At 37.8% G+C, this 23,328-nt stretch overlaps 1 protein-coding gene across 5 annotated transcripts in view; it reads left to right on the top strand.

The window, feature by feature from the left end:
• The window catches only part of cpeb3 (cytoplasmic polyadenylation element binding protein 3), a 105,518-nt gene extending 83,962 nt beyond the window's left edge, over positions 1-21,556 (top strand). For 4 of the 5 annotated variants that reach the window (XM_068002441.1, XM_068002444.1, XM_068002442.1 and 1 more), the window contains 2 exons: positions 1,299-1,480; positions 16,165-21,556. In XM_068002441.1, the coding sequence (XP_067858542.1) occupies positions 1,299-1,480; positions 16,165-16,392 (410 nt within the window). In that variant the 3' untranslated portion in view covers positions 16,393-21,556. Of the gene's footprint in view, positions 1-1,298; positions 1,481-12,915; positions 12,983-16,164 lie in introns of all 5 variants that reach the window. The other variant, XM_068002443.1, reaches the window with a different exon arrangement.
• The last annotated feature ends 1,772 nt before the right edge of the window (positions 21,557-23,328 follow it).

The following is a 23,328-nucleotide window of genomic DNA, read 5'->3' as shown; positions in this document are numbered from 1 at the left end:
GCGTGCTAGTAAAAGCACAGAATTCGAATGTAGAATTATGACATGCTATTGTAAAAAAGAAGTCATTTATATAATGCTTAACATAAAATCTTGGTTTTGTTTTCCATTCTCAGCAAAGTAACCCTGATATTGTGCATTGGTGTTAATCAATTTGTAAATGTGATGCTAGTTTTAATGAATTTAGAAACATGTTTACAAATGCAGAGAGGAAAATACTGAGTGTGTTTCACATTAAAGCAATAGCAGATTTAGAAATGTAACTTTTGTATAAAATACATATTTATTAAGTGAATTTTGTTTTGAATTGTTGTGAGTTTGAAATTGATTTTTTTAAATCTGAGTTTTCTAAATACTGATTCAAAAATAAAAGCTTTACACATAGATATTATCAGTTTAACGGCATAAGATTACTTGAATTATTTTTGCTTTTATAATGAAGATGAAATGCTTTGCAAAATCCAAATGCCATTTAGTTTAGCAAAATGAAAATGATCAATAGGCTGAGTTCTTTTGATTCTCTTTTTCTCCTTCCCTCCCTCCTCCATTCTCCAATTCCAAACACGTGAAATACTTATATTCGTGCTGCTGTAGTCATTGAGGAAGCTAGTGAAAATAGTCTAGTCTGCAGACATCTCCATGGATCCTGTTTGTACTGCTACCATGTCAATTTATCAGGATACTTGTTTGGACAGTGGCAATGGTCATGGTTCCTGACCAAATATTTTTCCACTCACTTTTTTTTCTTTCCATAAACCCAGCTGAGACTGAAAGCACTCATGTCCTGAGGGAAGGCAAATGCAAAGAACAAACAATACTGAGAATCGGAATTTGAGTCGCCTTCTAAAGGGCGTTGATACTGCCCTTGTTGTATTGCAGCCAGTGACCCAGTTGAGGCCTAACTAAACATTCCCAATTTGAGTGAAGCAGCCCTGTGCCTTGGATTTGAATCTGTAAACTTTTGGATGCTCAACCACTTTTTTTGAAACCATTTAGGAACAAGAATACATTTTTTTAAAAAAGGAATATTTCTGCTTTGCAGCACATTTTGTTTTCAGCTGCATTTTGGCAAGCATAATTAATCGATTACAACATATCTGGAAGAGAATGTATAATGAAAGAAGTACTTAGAAGGTGTATTAAAGAAATGGGTGAATTTTTTTCAATAAATTTAATTGTAAGTCCTTTTATAATCGTTGTGAATTGGGAGAACAGCATTATTAAGTAATGTTTTTTGAAACATAAGAAAGAAAATAAATTGAATTTGACTTGTAAGCATTGAATTTTGTTTTGTCTTGCAGTTGAATTGGCTATGATCATGGATCGGCTGTATGGAGGGGTCTGCTATGCGGGCATTGATACAGACCCTGAGCTGAAGTACCCAAAGGGTGCTGGCAGAGTGGCTTTCTCCAATCAGCAGAGCTACATTGCTGCTATCAGCGCTCGCTTTGTACAGCTCCAGCATGGAGACATTGATAAACGGGTGAGTGCAGTATTAGCTGATTGGTCGTCATTGTAGACAGAAGAAAGGAAATTTGGGTCTTTTTGCAATCAGTATCAATTTTAATATTTTAGATGTTATTAAAACTTAACTGAGAAAATAGGTATTTGACTTTTGTTTTCTTCTGCTGTTTTTCCTTCTATTAAATGGGTATTTTGCTCAGATATTATCGTCCAATTGATCAAGCTGGTCTTGTCTTAAATAGGCTAAATGCAAATATGGTTAACTTCTTAGCCCAGCCTTCTAAAAAAAATAGTATTTCTTTGAGATGGAATTCAAAACTAAGCCTTAAACGAGTGGGGAAGATATAGACCTTTTGAGTAACATTACCGTTTCTGCAGGTAAATGCTGCACTCAATTGATTTTTTTTTTTGCGTAACAGTATCTATTAGTGGAGATATCTGAGTATTTGTTTTGTTGCCCTGCAGAAATAATTTAAATGTGCTCCCCACCTGGAAAAATTGATAATTTTTGAAGTAGCACTTCATATTTTTAGGTATACACTAACAAATTTCCTGTAGTGTAAGTCTGAGGATAAAGAAAGGAACATCATTCCATGTAAAACACATAATTATTCCGGTGCTAAAAGTATACGGGTGTGTCCCTTTTAAGGCTACAAAGTTTAATTGCTGTCATGTAAACACTGGATGAGTTCATACAGAGCGCAAGAACTTCAGACTCTTTTTTGTGTTTCTGGAGAGCTCCTTTGTTACTTTATTTATAGAAAGCAAAGGACTTGCAATTTAACTAGTGCTTTTCAGGACCTTGGGATGTTCTAAAGCACTTCCGAGCCAATGAATTATTTTGAAGCGTAGTCACGGTTGTTATGTAGGCAAATGCAGCAGACATTTGCACAAGGCCAAGTCCCACAAACAGCAATGAGATTAATGACCGATTAATCTGTTGGAGGGGTAAATGTTGGCCTGAACATTTTGGAGAACTCCTTGCTCTTCTATTAGTGCCATAGGATCTTGTACATCCGCCTCAACAGGCATCTCAGCCAAAAGGTGGCACCTCCGACAATGCAGCATTCCCACAATAATGCACTGATGTATCAGTCTAGAATATGTCCTGTTGTGGGGCTTGAACCAAAGCTGAGAACGCTACCGCTTTTGAAGAGTAATGGCTATAAAATGCATCCTGGACGTGTTGTTTGTATTCATAGATATGATTTCATAATTTTTTTGATTACATGAGGGCAGTTATTTCATCTGGGTACTAGGTAAATGTTCATTAACTGTGACCGCTTTTATTAGTGACTAGTCTGTTACCAAAAGCCAGTTAAGCTGTGTTTATTAAGAAGCAGGAAGATAGTCATACATTTAAGTTGTACATTGTAAATTGGAGCAATGTAGGAGCTCTTCTCACAAGTATGACAGACCCATAAGTCATGAACACCACTGGCTGAGTAAGTTGCAATCATCTTTCACATGAGCAAAGGAAATCTGAAACACTTGCAGTAATATTATGAGTTTGTTCGATGAGTTTGCATTTATGTGCAGTCAGGGGCATATCATGTATTGAAGTAATAATTAACTTCAGTTACTGTTTTTCTTTTCAGTTAATTATGGGTTATGGATTTATCAATTGCTCCCCAGAAATAAATGACATTGGTAGAATCTGTCAGAACTTTCTTTGTGTGCTAGTTTTCCTAGATTTGTTTTCCCAATGTTGTTGTGCTACTTGTACCAGTGAGCAGCTGGGCTGAAGTTGTTACTTTGGTTAAATCTACAAAATTTGTAATGTTTGGAAATTTGAGATGGAAAGATCAAGAATACATGCACCTTTTTCCCCAGTCCTGCCCTGTTGTAGAGCTTATTTACTTTGTTGTAGAATGACACAAGCTAATTGTCCCACTACTAAACAATTCTTTTAAAAAAAAAACCTGTAGTGACTGTTAAATAAAATTTCTAGTTTACAAAAGAATGAGAAAAACCAAAGGCTGGAACAAACCATTTGGCCCATTAAGCTCGTCCTCTACCATTCCAACTCATCCAGTCTAATGTCCAACTGCATTTGTCCCCTGTGTCTTTGAAGATTCTCCCAAAAGTTTATCACCTTTTTGAATAAAGAATTTTTTCTAAGATATGTTTTGAATTTATTTTTCACTAAATTAATGTCCTTGTGGTAAAAGAGAAGTTTCTGTATTTTACCTTTTAAGCTTTGCTATTTAAAAAATTATAATAGAACCTGCCTATCTCTCTTCTAAATAAAGGTCAATAGCAAAGTTGTGTACAGAACAAGTCCAGGTTGGTTGATGTGGAAATAAGTGAGGATACAGTTTTAGGTACAGAATGAATTGTACATGGTCAAGGCATACATGAACCCTGACAATGCATGAAACAAATAAAGATAGACTTGCATTTATGTAGCACCTCTCACAACCTCAGAATGTCCCAAAGTACTTTACAGCCAATGAAATACTTTTGAAGTGTAGGAAACATGGCAGCACAATTTGCGCACAGAAAGATCCCACAAACAGCAATGAAATAAATTACCAGATCATCTGTTTTAGTGATGTTGGTTGAAGGATAAATATTGGCCAGGACACCAGGGAGAACTCCCCTGCTCTTGATCAAAATAATGCCATGGGATCTTTTATGTCCACCTGAGAGGGCAGACAGAGCCTTTAACATCTCATCCAAAAGCCAGCACCTCTGACAGTGCAGCGCTCCCTCAGTACTACACTGAAGTAGATTACGTGCTCAAGTCTCTGGAGTGGGACTTGAACCCACAACCTTTTGACTCAGGCGTAAGTGTTACCACTGAGCCACAGTTGACACCCTATGTGTGCTATGCAATGGAATTCCTAACCAACCTAAAGCAGCATTTGTTTACTGTTATGAGATGTAGGTCTCAAATAGCTGAATTGTGCAAACCTGTTCATGTTGATTCTCATTTCTACTGAGGGTATCTTCAGACTACATTTAGGAATACACATATAATGGAGAGAACGCCCTCTAGCCTATGTTAACATTTCGTCGAAAAATGAATGTACTATAATCTGAAAGCACAGATTTCTGGTCAGCTAAATTAGTGTTCACACAGGTTATGTAATGCATGGAGATTTTTTGTATTCAAGAAAATTACTACAGAAATGAGAGTATCTGGTTCATTTAGTCCAATAAGTTCTATAGGCCTGTAATTCATGTTCTAATTTAACACCAATAATTTCCCAATGAAATGTAAGCAAAATATTCTCTCCCCTTAAACTAAACATTGCTGCTTATTTGCTACTGCAGTAATAGAATGTTTTTATTAAACTATCACAATACAGTTTTTCATTGAAATTGCTCATAGATGAAAGAAAGTATAAGTACTACCCTATTGTCTATTAAAAATAGGTATAAAGATATTGATTTTGTTTTACCTTTATGGAGATCCATCATGTCAGGTCTGCTCACCTCCAAATACATCACATACCCCATGTGAACCAGAACAGTTCCATGATTACAATAGAGGCCACGGCTGGGAGCCAATGAAGATCCACCTGATCTCAGGAAGCCCTCTACTGGCTGAATGCACGGCATATGTATGCAAATCAGATTCTTATTGATTTCTGGAACGTTGCCTCCACAGTCTCAACTTTTCTCTCTTTTCCTTCAGCCAGAACTATTGTGTGCATTTAAACAACTATGATGGCATTGATGCACACATGTTCACACAGGCATGTTTGAATTGAATTTTAAAGCAGCTTGTAATTCTAATTCTTTTGTGTATTAGTTGTCACAGATTTCAGATCTGTTCTTGATACTCTTTCGGGTTCAGCAGTGCAGGTCTTGCATTCAAGGGTGTGCTCATACTGTCCAATATCTAATTATACGATAAGGTAACCCAGAGTGTAACAATAGGACCCCCATGTTATCTGAACTGCCTTTCACACATACACTTCTCCAATCTTTCAGTAGACCTACTGGGAATGCTTTAGTGAGACAAGACCAAGTATGTATCATTAAGCTGCTTTATTAGACAGCAAGTGAACGTACAAAGTAACAGTTGTCATCATATCTCACTTAGAACATTTATTTTCAAACCCTACCATATGAATAAGAAAAATAATAAACTACATGGCTTTGCCCCAGAGTAGCAGGCTGACTAATACTTGCTTTGGTTAGGCTAGCATTGAGGCCAAGGCTTACATGGGCTTGATTGGCACTAGTCTTATAATAATCTTGCTCTGTGGACCAAAATGACTGACTGACCTTGAACATGGCTTTTTCTCTCTCTTTTTGTTACTTCTGACAGGAATTGGGCAGGCTGTTCATCTGACTTCGTTCCCTTTCAGTGATTCATCAGTAGGCCTGTCAATAAAACTAGCTACCTATCCACCCCATCTCTCCTCCATAAGAATGGATTCTCAACAGACATCTCATGTGAGACTCAAATTATAGATCAGGTGTGGATGTTTTTAGGAAGCCCAAGATGGGACAACAAATTAATTATTGTCCCTAGTCCTTGTGTAAACACATCTTCAGTGTCTGGCTCATTAACACACACACTGTTCTCTGTCTCAGTGGCTGCAGCATATGGCTGTAAGAGTTTTAAATCTGTATGAACCCATTCTATTTTAAAACACATCACTTAAATGTATTTCATTTCCAAATTTTCTCTGTAGAAAAAATTGTCAAAAAAATCCTGAAATATGATGGTATTGTTTATCAATTTCTGGGAGGTGCTGGAAGTCTTAACGCGCATCAAGGTAGATAAATCTCCAGGACCTGATGAAATGTATCCCAGGACGTTATGGGAGGTTAGGGAGGAAATTGCGGGTCCCCTAGCAGAGATATTTGAATCATCGACAGCTACAGGTGAGGTGCCTGAAGATTGGAGGGTAGCAAATGTTGTGCCTTTGTTTAAGAAGGGCGGCAGGGGAAAGCCTGGGAACTACAGACCGGTGAGCCTGACATCTGTAATGGGTAAGTTGTTAGAGGGTATTCTGAGAGACAGGATCTACAGGCATTTGGAGAGGCAGGGACTGATTAGGAACAGTCAGCATGGTTTTGTGAGAGGAAAATCATGTCTCACGAATTTGATTGAGTTTTTTGAAGGGGTAACCAAGAAGATAGATGAGGGCTGTGCAGTAGACGTGGTCTACATGGACTTCAGCAAAGCATTTGACAAGGTACCGCATAGTAGGTTGTTACATAAGGTTAAATCTCACGGGATCCAAGGTGAGGTAGCCAATTGGATACAAAATTGGATTGACGACAGAAGACAGAGGGTGGTTGTAGAGGGTTGTTTTTCAAACTGGAGGCCTGTGACCAGCGGTGTGCCTCAGGGATCGGTGCTGGGTCCGCTGTTATTTGTTATTTATATTAATGATTTGGATGAGAATTTAGGAGGCATGGTTAGTAAGTTGGCAGATGACACCAAGATTGGTGGCATTGTGGACAGTGAAGAAGGTTATCTAGGATTGCAACGGGATCTTGATAAATTGGGCCAGTGGGCCGATGAATGGCAGATGGAGTTTAATTTAGATAAATGTGAGGTGATGCATTTTGGTAGATCGAATCGGGCCAGGACCTACTCCGTTAATGGTAGGGTGTTGGGGAGAGTTATAGAACAAGGAGATCTAGGAGTACAGGTTCATAGCTCCTTGAAAGTGGAGTCACAGGTGGATAGGGTGGTGAAGAAGGCATTCAGCATGCTTGGTTTCATTGGTCAGAACATTGAATACAGGAGTTGGGATGTCTTGTTGAAGTTGTACAAGACATTAGTAAGGCCACACTTGGAATACTGTGTACAGTTCTGGTCACCCTATTATAGAAAGGATATTATTAAACTAGAAAGAGTGCAGAAAAGATTTACCAGGATGCTACCGGGACTTGATGGTTTGACTTATAGGGAGAGGTTGGATAGACTGAGACTTTTTTCCCTGGAGAGTAGGAGGTTTCGGGGGGATCTTATAGAAGTCTATAAAATAATGAGGGGCATAGATAAGGTAGATAGTCAAAATCTTTTCCCAAAGGTAGGGGAGTCTATAACGAGGGGGCATAGATTTAAGGTGAGAGGGGAGAGATACAAAAGGGTCCAGAGGGGCAATTTTTTCACTCAAAGGGTGGTGAGTGTCTGGAACGAGCTGCCAGAGGCAGTAGTAGAGGCGGGTACAATTTTGTCTTTTAAAAAGCATTTGGACAGTTACATGGGTAAGATGGGTATAGAGGGATATGGGCCAAGTGCAGGCAATTGGGACTAGCTTAGTGGTATAAACTGGGCGACATGGACATGTTGGGCCGAAGGGCCTGTTTCCATGTTGTAAACTTCTATGATTCTATTCTATGAATTTGCAAATACAACTTGTTAGAACTGAACTACCTTAACATTACATGTTCTTCATGTACCCCGATGTCCCTTACATCCCTTTATGGTGGGGGTGGGTATATGTAGTTTGTTGCAACTAAGTGTGCAGGAGGTGGTTGTAATGCAGGTTCATCTAGATAATGTATAAGAAATATTTTATTGTTTTGTTAACCAATTTCCAGGTACTTCCACCTAAATCCAGATTGTTTTTACAAATCTGCACATTGCTGATGTACTTAATTTTATCAATAGGTATTCCATTCAGTCTTTTTAAAAAAAAATAAAGCTACCAAGAACCTGCACCTTTGTGAACATAGCTTTTGAAAAAGTTGAGGTATTGTTACATAGTATTCATAAAAGCAACAAGTACGGGAAAAATTGAAGTTTGGGTTTAGGAATCATAGGAAAATAGGAACAGACGTATCCTGTTCCTCCATTCAATTAGATTATTCTTGTCCTCTGTGTTAGAAAGGCTTCTATTAAGCTGTCTGGTTGTAGTTTTGATATGTGTAGTATCTGCCTGCCTGCCTCTTTCTGTGAAGTTGCAGGTATTTGTTGAAGTGATTTCTTTTTAGCTTTTATGTTGAATAGGTGATGTGTTTTGGGTCAATTTAAACTGGTTATAAATCTGAAGTTAGTGCGTTCAGTGTTTTCTAGACAATAGAACTGCTATTAAATCCTCAAACAAGAAATTTGTGAAGGAGGAAATGTAAAACTGCATTCCTCTAGGTCTGAAAGTTTAACGTAGTTCAATACAGTAACAGCTTTATTCTTCTGTCTAGTGGGGAGGGGAGAGGGCCAGTTCCTTTATGGATGTGACTTATGGCAATCCATGTGACTGCTTTTTTGTGCTTATAATTTGGAATCTTTGGGAGATTCACATGAAATTCTACATACACTTATTTCATTGTGCTGATCCCATTCAAAAAATTAACTTCCCTGCAACAGAAGAGAGCTACCTCAAGTTATTAGTGCCTGTCTGCTCAATAATGAGGATTTGTTCAATAGATACCCTTGCATTTTATCAACATTGAGTCTCTTGAAAAATAATAGTGCCATTTAAAATTACTATTCTCTTGATTACTGTTCCCACACTGAGTCATAAGCCGCGATTTTAGCTCAGAGCGGGAGTCAGGTGGGGCAGAGGCGGGAGGCAAACCATCCTGACCTTGGCAGGGTGAGGCTTGGGTGATTTTAATGCCTGGACCTCATCTGCCTATTCCCCAGTCAGTTGCCTACCCAAAACCAGTGGGAAGCGTCAGCTGGGCTGCGAGCGGAATGTCGGGTGGCAAGAGGCTGAACCCCAGCAATTCTGACATCAATTCCAGTTCTACCAATTTTATCAGTTTGTACCCATCTTCCCTTGTCCTGCACTTGATTTAATTTGAAATAGTGCTCAGAAGGTGGTTTCGGGAGGGCCTCACGTTTGGGGGGAGGAGGAGGGGGGATGCCTGGGGCTGGGGAGCCCTAAACTTTCTTTGTGGGGCCCAGAGGAACATCCTGCTCCTCCTGAACCCACAAGGAGAGTAACCAGTTTGGGCCCAACTCCTCTTCCTGCTAGGATGACATTGCCGGATAACCACAGCCCCTTCCTCACTCAGGCCGCTGGTTAAAATAGCAGTCGGACCACGATGATGTCATCAGAGACCAATCTGCACATTTAAAGAAGGACCTTGCTGGTTTTCATTGGATGTCCTTTCCTGTCTGCTCAGAAGAGCAGGTTATCATAGTAGGTACAGCACAGGAGGAGGCTATTTGGCCCATTGTGCCTGTGCTGGCTCTTTGAAAGCTATCCAATTAGTCCCATTCCTCTGCTCTTTCCCCATAGCTCTGTAAATTTTTTCCCTTTAATTATTTATCCAATTTCCTTTTGAAAGTTACTATTGAATCTGCTTCCACTGCCCTTTCAGGCAGTGCATTCCAGATCATTACAATTCGCTGCATTTAAAAAAAAAATTGAAGACTCCAGGAAGGGAGTAGGACATGGACGGGTAAGTCTCCTGGGCAATTTTAACTGGCAACCTGGTTTCTGCCCCTATAATGTTAAGTCCTATAGCCAAATAATGTTATAATTTGAAGGGCGTAATACTCTTCTACCCAAGCCAAATTTAAATTATTTGTATGCAAATTTTTTAAATGCAAAGTCTGCATCTATGCAATTTTTTTTGAAGTTTATACTTCTTCTCTGCTTTCATGCGCTGTTTACGTACAACTCCATTATGAGCATCCAGTTTTTATGTAACTCCAAAAGTAATTGATGGTTAGTACCTGAAGTATCTCATGTTTGGTTTGGAAGAGGTAAGGTGCATTAAATGATAATTCCTTTTCACTTAGACTGGCTGTTCAGCTTAACCTTTAACTACATACTCTATACTATTCATTTGAAACTTAGTTCTTTCACCGATATGTGTACATGCTGTGTCATGCATTGCATTATCAAATAGGCCATGTGCACTGAGGTTTTCCAATTTTCAGTGTCCAGTGCATGTAGCAGGGCTAACCTGGCTACACATACTGCATCAACCATCCTGCAATTGAGTTCAACTTTGTGGTGTTAAGTGGATATAGAGCAGTTTCCATGATGCACTCTGGATTGCAGGTTATTTTTTAAAATTTGCCCTGGCTGTTAGTACTGTGTCAGTGCCAGACTTACGCCATTGCCAAACATTTAATATGGTGCAGTGCAGCTAAGTCAGAGTGAGATTTGCTTGATGTATACAATTTTTGTGTTGAATCTATGCTGCTGTGCAAATAAATTTGTTGATTTTGTATTTTATGCTCTTGCTATGTAAGTGAAATAGTTTTGCTTGCATATGTCCTATTGTGCTCGTGTTGTCCTGGTGATTTTGTATTTGGAATGACATGTGAATCTCTCTTCACTTTTTTAACATTAGGTGTGCATATATTTCATATTTATTTGTGTATGTATGTTTTGATTGCACATTTCTTGGCATGACTGTGCTTGCACTTGAACCAATGCAGGTTGGAGGTTGCGACAGCTTGTTTGAACGCTTTACCTTTTTAAACCTCAGTTACTTAATTAGCCATGTTTTCTACATACAATGCTGTGTATGTTGTAGCCGCGCCTTATCTCGCATCTCGGAAAAATCTGTTTCACATACAATGAATTAGTTTAAAATACGGTGAATATCATGTAGGCATATGTAGCAAGATCACACAAACAGCAATATGATGAATGATTACGAAGCTGAAGATTGGCCCAGCTTCCTAATCCTTCTATAGAAACTTACAATCTCTTTCTCCACCGCTCCCCTGCACACCTCAATCACAGCACCTACCTGTCCTCTGAATGATGCTAGAGCTTTTGGCTGCACTACCCCACTTGGAAGACCATTCCAAGTATTAACCACTCTCTGCATGAACAAGTGCTTTCTGACATCAATTCCAGTTCTACCAATTTTATCAGTTTGTACCCATCTTCCCTTGTCCTGCACTTGATTTAATTTGAAATAGTGCTCAGAATTAACCTTTTCCATTTCACTTAGTACCTTACATACCTCTAAGATTCCTTTTATTCAAAACTCCAAATTTTTCTAACTTTTCCTCATAACTCAAGTCATATGCACGAGAGATCAGCCTTGTTGGGCCTCTCTGTACTGCTGCCAAGATATTTCTCCTCCGTTTCGGTGATCAGGAATGAACGTGGTATTGAAGGTGTAACCTGTACAGGGCATTATATCATTTTGGCTAATAGCCTTAGACTTATATGCAACTGATTTGGCAATGTAGATCAGCATTCTGTTTGCTTTAGTGATTTCTGCTTTACTCCCAGATTGCTCTCAGCCTCTCCCCTAACTAGTTCAACAACATTCATTATGTTGCCTAATTTTTTCTTCTAGTGTTCAAAACTTTTGCACTTCTAATTCTAAAAGGATCATTTAATAGTGATTTTAGTTTGGGAGGTGGGATAAGAGAAATTACTTGCTTTTCGAGTAATGATGTAGGACTTTTAATGTCCACCTGAACAACTGGAACAGATAAATATTAAGCTGCAATGGAAACAATAGATTATACAATGATTTGTACTGTGGTTGGTACAGTGCTGGGAACAAGGATAATTTCCAACTTTTTTATTTTCCTCTTGCTCTACCTAGCTTATTGTATACAGCAAGATTCTTTTCTATTTTAATCTATTTCAATCCAGATACAAAACTGATTAAAGCCAGTTTATTGGCAATACTCATTACTAGATCTAATTTCTAACTACAAAACCGATTGCCATTTCAGTAATTAATTTGATAAAATTCTGAAAGCATCAGTCTAATTTCTTCTGTGTGTTTATGCTCCTGATTAACAGTCCTTGCTCAGTGGAGATGGGAGAGTGGCTGATGCTGAAGAGGAGCAGTCTGTTGCCTTTGCTAACAGCCCTTGTGGTCATAAATATATAAATTTTTTTCAAAAATTAAGATGGACAAATTTGTATATCATTTTGTGGGAAGCTACCTTTCATTTGAAAGGTATTTGTGAGAAATCGCAGCTATGACTGCGAATGCTTGACAACTTTTCACTATGTAGATGTGCCAGCTAAATGTAACTTAATTAATAACTGCAGACTTGGAGAACTGTGCAGACTGCAGACACGTGTGTTGCTGAGGAAGTGCTGTTTCCAAGTGAATGCTTTCATTTTCAGGGCATCTGCTCTCTGTTCTGTGAACAGCAGGACTCCATTTATGGCTACTGTCTGAATACCCTGTGGTAGTAGGAATATGCAAATTATTAATTTTTTTTTGTGTGTGTGTGTGTTATGAACAAGGGAAATATCTTAACACACACCCTACAACTGATTTTTGTCATGCAAGTTTCTAAACCATCAAATGTTCGCTCGCCCCACACGATCAATGGTAAAAGTATAGCTTTAAAAATACAATAAAAAGGATATTCAAACAAAATTTAGGGATCCTTTGCTAATAATGCAGAATGCTTACAATATCTTCCCATTTAGTCATATGTAGATCAGTACAGTTAGTGGAATTTGCTCCAACTAAAATAGTTATATTTTGGAGAAAACTTGGTGCTACCTTTTTTTAACCCAAAGTGTCTCATAATCACATTGTGCCAAAACACTCTTCTTTTAACGTTTCCTATTTTTCTTTCAGTCAAATAAATATCACTCCCCATGACTTTCTGAAACATCGAAGAATATGGCTGGCTTAATAAGCAGAAGTGAGTGTTGAGTATAGGGGCACTGCACATGCTGTGGTTATGGTAGGCTAACCAATCATGAATATTGCTGGGTGTATCCCTGTGCTTATAGGAATGCAAGAATGCTGTGATTGATAAACACATAAATCTTGTAAGGAACATTAATTAAAAGGTACCAGATGGATCTTTAACCCCTTCACCCTAACTGCTCATCAAAGAACCATCTGGAGACTTGCTGTCCACATCTAGTGATTATTAGATGACTAAACTTTAACTCACTTGAACTGTCTTACATTACTCGGTCCAAATTATATTAACAGTACAAAAACAACCTCCATTTTATGACCCGTGGTATATTATCGTGTGAATGACTTAATCTCTTATTGCCAAATCATCAAAGAGGAAATCAGACGACAAAATCATGAACTACTATTTCTGTATGAGCACTCTTACGATAACATAAGTAAAATCATTTTAATAATATTCAAGAGTACACAAGATATTTAAGTAGATGTTATTAACTGACAATCAGTAGTCCTATGGTGTGAACTTGCCAGTGTGCCTGGATTTTCCCTGACTCTGTGAAACTCTTTCCACATTTGGTACATTTATAAGGTCTCCCTCCTATGTGGATCAACCTTGCACATTTTAATTTAGTTAGTTTAAAGACTGGCCTCTTTTTGGTACACTTGAAGAGATGAGAGATGAAAAGTTGGCACAAATTGTTAACCTGCAGCCAGACTATTTGCTGTGGCTGAACCAAGCTTCTGGTGAGCTCCTCCATGCCTTTTTTTGGTTGAGAAACTCTGCTTCTTCAAGTCCTGCATTGCTGTCTTGTGCTGAACAGATCTGGTCACTGTGGATGACAGGGCTAGATCAGGGGAGCTGTTAAATTTGGAATTATTTCAAATAATAAAAAACTAGCATTGAGCAGATGTTGCGCTCATGCTTGCACTCAATCTCGGCTCAGCTTCAGCCGCTCACTGCCTCACCTGTGCCCCCTGAAGACTTCAATTCCTGTAAAGTCTCCCAAGCCCACCTGAATGTTCTGGAATCTCCTGGGTAGCTTTGGAGCTAGCTGAATGGTTTAATTTGGTTCACATGAAATTAACAATTAATTTCTTGTTGATCGGGGTCGTCTCTTCACATTTGTCCTTGTGTTGACATGAATTTTATTTTTCTGGAGCAATTTATTCACGTTTTGTGCTTTGCTTTGGTCTGTTTGCCGAACTCATTCATCCAGTTTTGTACTGAACATTTTGTGTAGCTCTGTAGTTTTGCCAAACCCCTAACATTGAACAGCAAGACTTGCCTGCAGTCTTTTCAATTGCTGCTTCATTACAAGTTGCAGCTAACGTAGGTTTGGATTATCAACTGTGCTGCATGAATTAGATAAGGAGGAGGATTTTATGAGTGAGCAAAATCTTCAGATAGGGCAATACCTCCAGACAGTATGTCTGTTTCATATGTTCGTATGAAGCTGCAGGCCCACATCAAAATGAGAAAGAGGAGGGACTTGAAATGGAGATAGTTGATGTATAGGCTAGCAGATTGATGCAGCATTCTGATTGGGAACTACTTCCAGTAACTGATGCATTCTGCCACTGAAAACTATAAGCTTTCTGAAAACCCACATATTGTTCCTCTAACAGGCCACACATTACTTCTACAGAAGCTTAGCTGCCATCTTTCAATACTGTGCTAGCAGGCTATTGGGCATGGTAGCTCTGTTGGTGGCCTTGAGCCTCTGGGATTCAAGCTCATGAGACGCTCCTGCAACTACTGGAGTTATATCCCACCATATAATGGCTGCCAGCACCTGCCCATCTTTGGCACTTCATCGATGCTTTGGGGGCCAGGCTGCAGTGGATGAACTTGAGGGCATCCCGAGAGGACCATGCCTGATCTATCACTTCTGGCCTTAAATCAAATCGGATCATCTACTTTGTTTTTTGACCCTTCAAGTTCACTAGAGGCAGAGTTCTGAATCAATGAGTGAACTAATTGTATTGAACATGGTAAAACAAATCAATCTCTGAATATTTCAGAATTAAACCAAGTTTATATTTCCAGATTTAAGGTGTGGGTGTTTGAATGTTGTAATTAAGATGTTGAGAAATCTGATTAATTACATTAATCATGTGCCACCTCTTTATCTAATAACACTGAAGCCACTCCATTAGGTTGGTGGTACAATACAATACAAGCTATGTGCTTTCATTGTTTGTCTTCTGGGCATTAACTATATTGTATCTTTGCATGGACTTGTATAAAACTTAATGGCATGTAAAGCTGTGAGTGGGTGTATGCATACACCCCATCGATTAATATTTATATCATTAAAAGTCTTGTGTATGGGATGTCACACATTAAATCTGGGTGAGATACCCTTTACACAATGCTTTTACTTATATCGATTCATTCTGTACTTATATCTCAGCCCAGTCGTCCCCAAGAAGTCCTCTTCAGTAACATCTGGGGATTGGTTCCCAGTTCGGAAGAGCTGCCTCACAGACTAGTCAAGAAACAGTTGACAAATTCGTGCAGTCATATATATCATCCAACACTCTGGACTCTTGCCAGCATCCCTATGGCTGTCTTGTCCCTCTGACAGGCTAGACCCACCAGAGTTGGGGGCATTGTGATATTCAGCCCAGTGGGACAAATCAATACTCCTTTACATTAAACACAGCTTGGAGGAAGCACTGAGGGAAGCAAGGGGACAGAGTGTACTTTAGATGGTGGGGTTTAGTGCCCATGAATGACTTGGTAGTACCAACACTAACCAAGCTGGCTGTTTCTTTTCCTGTCCAAAGTTGGGTCCAGAGTTGCACAAGCATCACATTCATGACACAGAATGGCAGATATAACATGCAGTGCACGTACTGATGTCACATGATGCAGCACATCTTGAGACCTGATTTTCAGTGAGGGAGAATTTGGGTTTTTGAAATAGAAGAAGGGAGAGAAATGTTTTTTATCCAGTGCACAAAGAATCTGGGAATTTGTGATGAATTTGGTTTTTAAAAAAAACTTTAAGGATCCCTAATTGTGTTCTCTAATTGTAGGATTAAACCCTTCAGTCACAAATTACGCATTTAATAAATATTTTCCCTAAATGTGTTCCTTTTATAGATTTCTTAAGCTTACTACATTGTTTCCTGTTTAGCATGTGAAAAATGGTATCTATCTTTCGACTACAGGTGGAAGTCAAGCCATATGTCCTGGATGATCAGATGTGTGATGAATGCCAGGGTGCCCGTTGTGGTGGAAAGTTTGCTCCTTTCTTCTGTGCCAATGTTACCTGTTTGCAGTATTACTGTGAATACTGCTGGGCAAGCATACATTCACGCGCTGGCAGGGAATTTCACAAGCCTCTTGTGAAGGAAGGAGGTGATCGCCCACGTCACGTCCCATTCCGCTGGAGCTGAAGCGTCTTATCGTCTACCAACACATACTGGAGTGGAGAGCGCTGCCTCAGGGCTGAGAGGGTTCTGGAAATTGGTGCATTCTTCCTCAGATAAAGAATGTTTTTTTTTTGTTTTTTTTGAAGTCACATTACTGAACTCATCCAAGATTGTCTGGTATATAAAATTTCAGAGTATCTGTACTGAATCTGCACTTTGGCTCTCAAACATCTGCTTGGTACCTTTTTTTGTTTTGTTTAATATTGGACTTTGCATTGTGATTTAGGATTTGTAGCTGAAATGCTATCAGCCACTGCCAGGTTGACGCTCACGTAACTGTTTCCCATGACAGGAGCATGCACTTATTTTCAGAAACTTAGACTTGCCCCTAGAAGACTTACCAAAGGTAACACACTGTAGGTGGCATATGTAGCACACATTCTTCTCAAATATTCAGCAATTATACATTTTGGATCATTTTAGGATACCAGTTACCCTAAAAATAAGCCTTTTTTGCTCTCCATTTTGACTTGCAAGAATAATACCTCATAAGCTCAATTTGATTTTGCTGGGGTTTTTTTGGTTAGGTCTTTCTTAGTGTTATGTAAATGTATGCTGCAATAGCTTTTGCTGCTAAATAAATGGTATTGCAGATATCATAGTACTTTATTCAGGCTAGGGTTATAAATAAATGTGGAGCGTAATGCTGCCGGGAAAAATGCAGTATAGCATGGAGAAAGCTCCAGAGGAAGGTCAGTAGTTTTGACTGCATGTTTACTTAACCAGGTTGCTGCATGCAATAAATTTTGTGTATCATGTCTCTTATATCTGCTGACAACCTGCCCACCAGTGCACAAAAAAAATTATGTAGGCTACAAAAAAGAAATTTCAGTATGAGAGAATTGGCTAATAACTGGAGGAAGGCATGCCTCAGTAATGTAAATGCTTATGGAGTTTGAATCTGTGTCCATTAAAGCATTACAGATATCACAAATACTTATAGTTGTAGGATATCTTGAAGTTATGTCGATGGTAGGTGAAGTACTCTGCGGTGATCACTTATTGTGCAATTTTTATATAGTAAGGTGATTATGTATAGTACTGTGATAAAAGTAACCGTTGTAATGTCTGACATAGAAGTAAGTGATGCTTCATAACCAGTGTATAAACAAAGTGAGCTCAGTTAAAAATTTTCTGCTGCTTGCACCATTTACATAGCTTCAGACCTTGTCCAGAAAACCAAAGAGCTCATACACTACCAATATATTTGTCGGACTGACAAGTAGGCACATTAGGAAAGGAAACTAATGCTAAAGAACTGTCTGCACAAAGTCAAAATGGAGATGTCTGCTTTCTGGTTCAGAATAAACTCCCCAAAACCCTGGGTATATCCTGCAAAGCTTGAATTCTAATAAGATCTGCTAATTAGTGGACATTTTTTAGCATGTACAGTGGGGCTGCAGATTTCAACCAAACACAGGCTAAGTGTACCGACAGTGGGGGTTTGTACACAGTGACCTTCAGCAGCTCTGGGGACAATCTGACTGGATATGACACCGCATAGTAGATTTGATACTAATTGTTGAGTCATTTGTGTGTTGTGATGTCCTGTTTGTGTCCAGTAAGTCTTTATTTTCTTTTTTTAGTTTTTTTTTCAGTGTTTAGTTGCAAGTATTGGCATTGAAATGGAATTTTTTTTGAAAAAGAAGAAGAAATTACTTTTTTACTGGTAAATCGCTTATTATCCCTTTGGAGGTTAACTTCTGGGCTTTTTGTGATATTGCTTTCTTGCCCAGGCATGTTTTTCTATGTTTTTTCATTATCTGTATAAGACATTTGTTATGCACTACTTTTTGTATCTGGACAGTTTTCAACAGTCAGCTGATTTTTTAAGGCGTGCTTTCTGACTGACATGATCTTTTGCAATACCTCAATTTTGAAATATAGGAAAGAAATTGATATTTTCTAAGTAAGTTTATTCTAAAAATATATATTAATTTAATTCTGCAAGGAAATGATTTAACAGATGGGTAATTTTATTTTTTTCATGCTTATTTGCTTTTTTGGAAACTGAAGGAGCTAGAGCTTTATAACTTTAATATGGAGAATTGTAGTTAGCTACAGTACAAGACTTTAAAAAAAAATCTACCTAAATGTGGAAAAGTGAACATTTATAAACCGTTTTCCCCTTCTTAATATAGTTTAATGTATGAATTTAAAAGCTGGAATGTAAAGAAATAGTTATTAAAAAAAACGGCTTGGGATAGACACATCTCCATTGGTGCTGGAAGCTGTTAATAGAAAGTGAAATTAAAATATTTTTCACTTAATTTGTGTATTTATCATTAATCCTTTAAGTACGACTGACCAGAATTGTGAAAGAATTCTTCTGTTCATGTTATTTTTGTATGGATATCTTTTTATGTTAAGTTATAACATGCCCCAATTATGTTTACTTGTTAATGAATATAAATGAGGTCCTTCAGATTGAGAATGTTATTTCTAAGGTGTTCAAATTGTAACTTGACTAAGAGCCCCTTGGTGCATCAGGTCCATACGTGGCCTTCTCTTGATGTTGGAGACTTGAATTAGTCAATTTTGAAGGCTAACTTAACCTCAACTCTTTGTTGTAATGTGCAATACTGTTTGTACTGTTTGTAAAAAAGAAAAATCAAAAGCATAAATCTTTATTGAAGATTTATTTTCATTGCAAACTTTAGACATTGTGATTCACTAAATCATTTTTCTACTGTCAAATGTGTACCTTTCTTCATGCTAGTATTTTTTCAATAGTGATGTAGCCTTTGTACTGATACAAATATTCATTGTTATTTTTAGAGAGATTTTTGCTAAAACCAGAGGATTTAAACATATTTACATATTTTTCATTTTTATTTTAGTTATGTTTCTTTACAGACTGCTTTTCTCACCATAATAGTCATTTCTGGGAGAGACTTTCATATCTGGTCAATGTCCAATATTATTTTGTATTTTTACTTGGAATAAATTAATTTTATGATGCTAATTCTTTAAAGTTTATTTTCAGTTTTGTTATTTTTTGGAGCTGAAACATTTGTAATATTGTTACTAAAGTGTCTAGTTTTGAAATGCAAAGCTTCATGTATTAACTTGCTGAAGTGGTTTACAGTAGTGTGGTAATGACAAACGGCTGACAATGTAGAGTGATTGATGATGTAATTGAATGAATGGGCAATAAAACGATCAGAATGGAGCAGACAAAATGTTGTGCTATTGTGGGGGAAAAAAATCATAGTTGTATGTGGGGAGTCTATCTGTCTTGCTGAGTGATAAGGCATGGATTTTTGGAGATGGGAAATGCCTTTTTTTTTGTGAAGGCTGGATTGTTTGTCGCAACCAGTTTTTGTACTGCTTTGTACATCCACTTGATCTTTCTTTCTAGTTACTAACCAAACTTTTCCTCTCAGTCTCAGTTAGCTGCTACAGTGTTGAAAATATGCCACCAAGTATTTATAAATGCAAGCAATTACTATATACCCCAAATGGGTAGCTAGCCGGAAATTATAGGTAAATGTGAAAATTCAGCAATTTTTTTTTGCACAAAATTCATAGCTAATGCACCACTTTTAGTATTGAGTCAGTTCACTTAACATTAAGGTGCTAATACTAAATAAACATAATATAGCCAAACTTTTCTGGATGTAGTTGTATTGGGGTATACAGTACAAGTATTTGTAACTTTGCTGTTAAATAATGGAAAACATCATTTTTTAGAGTGTTCAAAGCTAGGATGTCTGTTTGTTTCCAAACAAACTACTAATTTTAAATGTATCTTTTACTGTTCTCCTAGATTGTTTAGCTAGTACTCTTACACGGCATATACATTTTGGCTTGGACTAATGCTTATACGGAACTGCAGTACTGTGACTAAACATGGAGCTCAATGCTGCTACTGCTTACCAATGCTTAAGTTTGTAGTTTGGACTTTAATTTTCCTGTACTAACAAGTAAACCTTATTAAACTTAGTTGTATGAAGCAGTAACATTTGTCATGATTTTGCATGATCATTGACGAGTGTTAGAATGATCTGCAGCTGTTATTAAAACCACAGAAGCTTCTTGAAGTCTAATTGGCTGAAAACTCTTGTGTGCAAAAGATCTTGAGTCCATGAACACTTGAACTTGCAGCGCAGCACCATCTACAGGCAATACTCATCTATTGAAATTCTCTGCATCTGATTAAAAGTTCTGCTATGCCTATATTTGGAATTTACTCAGAACATCAAATTTTAAAATTGGCCAGTTTAGCACAAAATTATTACATTTAATGAACTATTGTAAAATAACAAACCATAAGCACAATGGAAAAATACAAATTTCCAGCAAAGAAATTGAATATATTGCTGGAAAATGTTGTTTCCAGTTCCAATGAATGATCTGTCAGTGGTTTAAATTGGCTCATATTTTCAAATTGGCTCTGCGCAATTTTTTTTCTCTTTTCCCTTGTGCAAGGTTTATTTGTTCAAATTCACTACCTCCCTGAAGACCATATTCTGCATCCTCTTCCTCCACATCACCTAGTATGTAGTGAATGAGTTTGCACACTAAAGAATAGCTGTTATTTTTTTAAAAATCACACTGTGACTGACTTATTTCTGTTGTACTGTAATACATTAATGTCCAAAAGGCACTAAAAGGTAGTCTACTTAGCAATAAGGAGTAAGAAACAAAACAATCTGGTGTTTTGTCCTTTTTTAAAAACTACTCTGATTCATCATATTAACTTCTCATATCGGTAGAGTGCAGTGCTTTTATTGGTCAAACACTTTCAAACCTGAATGAGGACACATTTCAACCCATAATATGAATTACATGAGAGCTAGATTTGGTGGAGTGAGGGCATGGTGCAGGGACTATACAAATGATCCAATCAAAGCTTGCTGGATTGTATTTCATGGCTTATCTTCCTCCACCCTTTTTCTTTTCCAATTTCTCCCCACCTCAAAAATACCCCCCAGAGCTCTGAGCATCAGCACAAAATACTTCCAGCCAAGGCTAGCACTTTTGAGTAAGCAATTCCAACAGCAAATGAAAAATAAGAATGTTAAAAGTTGATTATGTCTGGGTGTGATTGAATAGCACAAATGTACTTTGCCTGTACTGAACTGTACTGTATTGGGACATTCATAATAAAAGCCCAACTGAAGGACTTGAGCTGTGGTCATTTCCTTCAATCGATAACTCATCTTAAATTCCCATTGATGTCTTGGTCTGTTGTCCATCATTACTTAAACTATACTTAATATAAAGCTAAGATAAATATTAAATTCTGGACCACCCATTCCTCTTAATTATTTTGCTATTTTCCATTTTCTGTTTTGTGATCTTTGCAGTTATATATAAATTTTGTTGCACATGGTGTTTTTTTTTTAAAAGATGTAAAATGAATCTCGAACTGCAAGGCTATTACTTCCCCACAATGGAGGTCATCAGGCATTACGGTGGTTTTGGCCCCAACAACATCACTCTTCAACATTGGATGTGTTGGTAGCCATCTCAACAGCTGCTGAACAGGCTTTCCAGCCCAAAACCTTTTTCATGTTAAAAAGAGCAATTTGCTCTCAATGCTCCTCTTCATAATTCTGGTTTTGGTTCTCCCCCCATACCCAGCCACCTTACCAATTTTCCCATCTGTGCATATTTCATCTCCCACAGAACAGTTAATTCCAGAATTACTGAAAGATGATGATGCTTCTAATACAATCTGACATGCACATTCACCAACATCATGAGTGTTGTACTTTACCTCCTTGTTTCATGCAAAGACCATAAGTGTTCATTAATTGCTGAATATGCAACAAATTGGTAAGCAAACTAGCCACATAATTTCAGAACATTTTTTGATCACCTTGGGAGAGAAAAAAAAGCAACAGTGGCCAGAAGTGTGGCCTCAGGCCCTGGTGGCCAGGGAGTGGGATCCTTCTAAAGAAATTGCCACCTGCAGAGCTGCACCCATCCATCTGGAGACAAAAGCCACGTCAGTAAGACTGAAAGAGAACACGTGCATTCCTTCTGGACCACCACCTGCTATATTTTGAGGTAAGAATTGTGGTACCATATATCATACAAAAAATTAAAATTACTACACTTTAAATATTTTTTTCAATTGCATGATCATAGAATGTTACAACACATAAATAATTCTAACTTCATTAATTTTATTTTATTATCTTAAATTTGTGTCCTCTGGTTTACATCTTGCTGAGTAGAGGAAACTAGCTTTGTTTACCTTACAACCTTTCAGAATCATGAAGACTTTTTAATCAGATCACTTCCTTAACCTCAGCTCTCGTGAAAAAGCCCTAACTTCTAGTTTCTTATAACGGCATTCCCTCAAACCCCGAGGGTTTTATATATATATATATATATAATATTAAAAAAATTAATTGATCCACCTCAACATTATACACAGTCAAGACTACGTGTAATTTTCAGGTAAAGTGGAGTAAGCTAGCAGGAGATAAATGTAATTAACGTGTGACATATGCAATTTTAATTATAAATGCACACAGGAATTTATAATGGAAAAGTTAACACAGGAAGTGTGCAGATGTAAGGTTTTAATATAGACATATTATGCAAGAACAAGTGCTTTTTAGAATGCAAAAGAGGGATATTCAGACAGATCATAATACCTTTGATCTGGACTGGATTTAAATGAAGGTCGAGATTTTTAAAAAATTTCTTCTCTAGCTGTGAGTGACACTGGCAAGGCAGCATTTATTGCCCCTCCCTAGTTGCCCTGAGGTGGTGATGGGCTTTAATCTGGTCATTGTACAACTGTGTGGCTTGCTACGCTAGTCATTGAGTTAAGCATGTAGTGTGAACTATAATATTGTGCAGATGAAACCAGGAAAGGTGAGAGTTTCCCTTTCCTGAAGGACATTAGTGAATCACTTGGGTTTTTAATAACAGTCTAGC

This window comes from Heptranchias perlo, chromosome 21 (assembly GCF_035084215.1).
Source record: "Heptranchias perlo isolate sHepPer1 chromosome 21, sHepPer1.hap1, whole genome shotgun sequence".
NCBI classification, from domain to species: domain Eukaryota; kingdom Metazoa; phylum Chordata; class Chondrichthyes; order Hexanchiformes; family Hexanchidae; genus Heptranchias; species Heptranchias perlo.
This window is presented reverse-complemented; position numbering and strand designations above follow the sequence as displayed.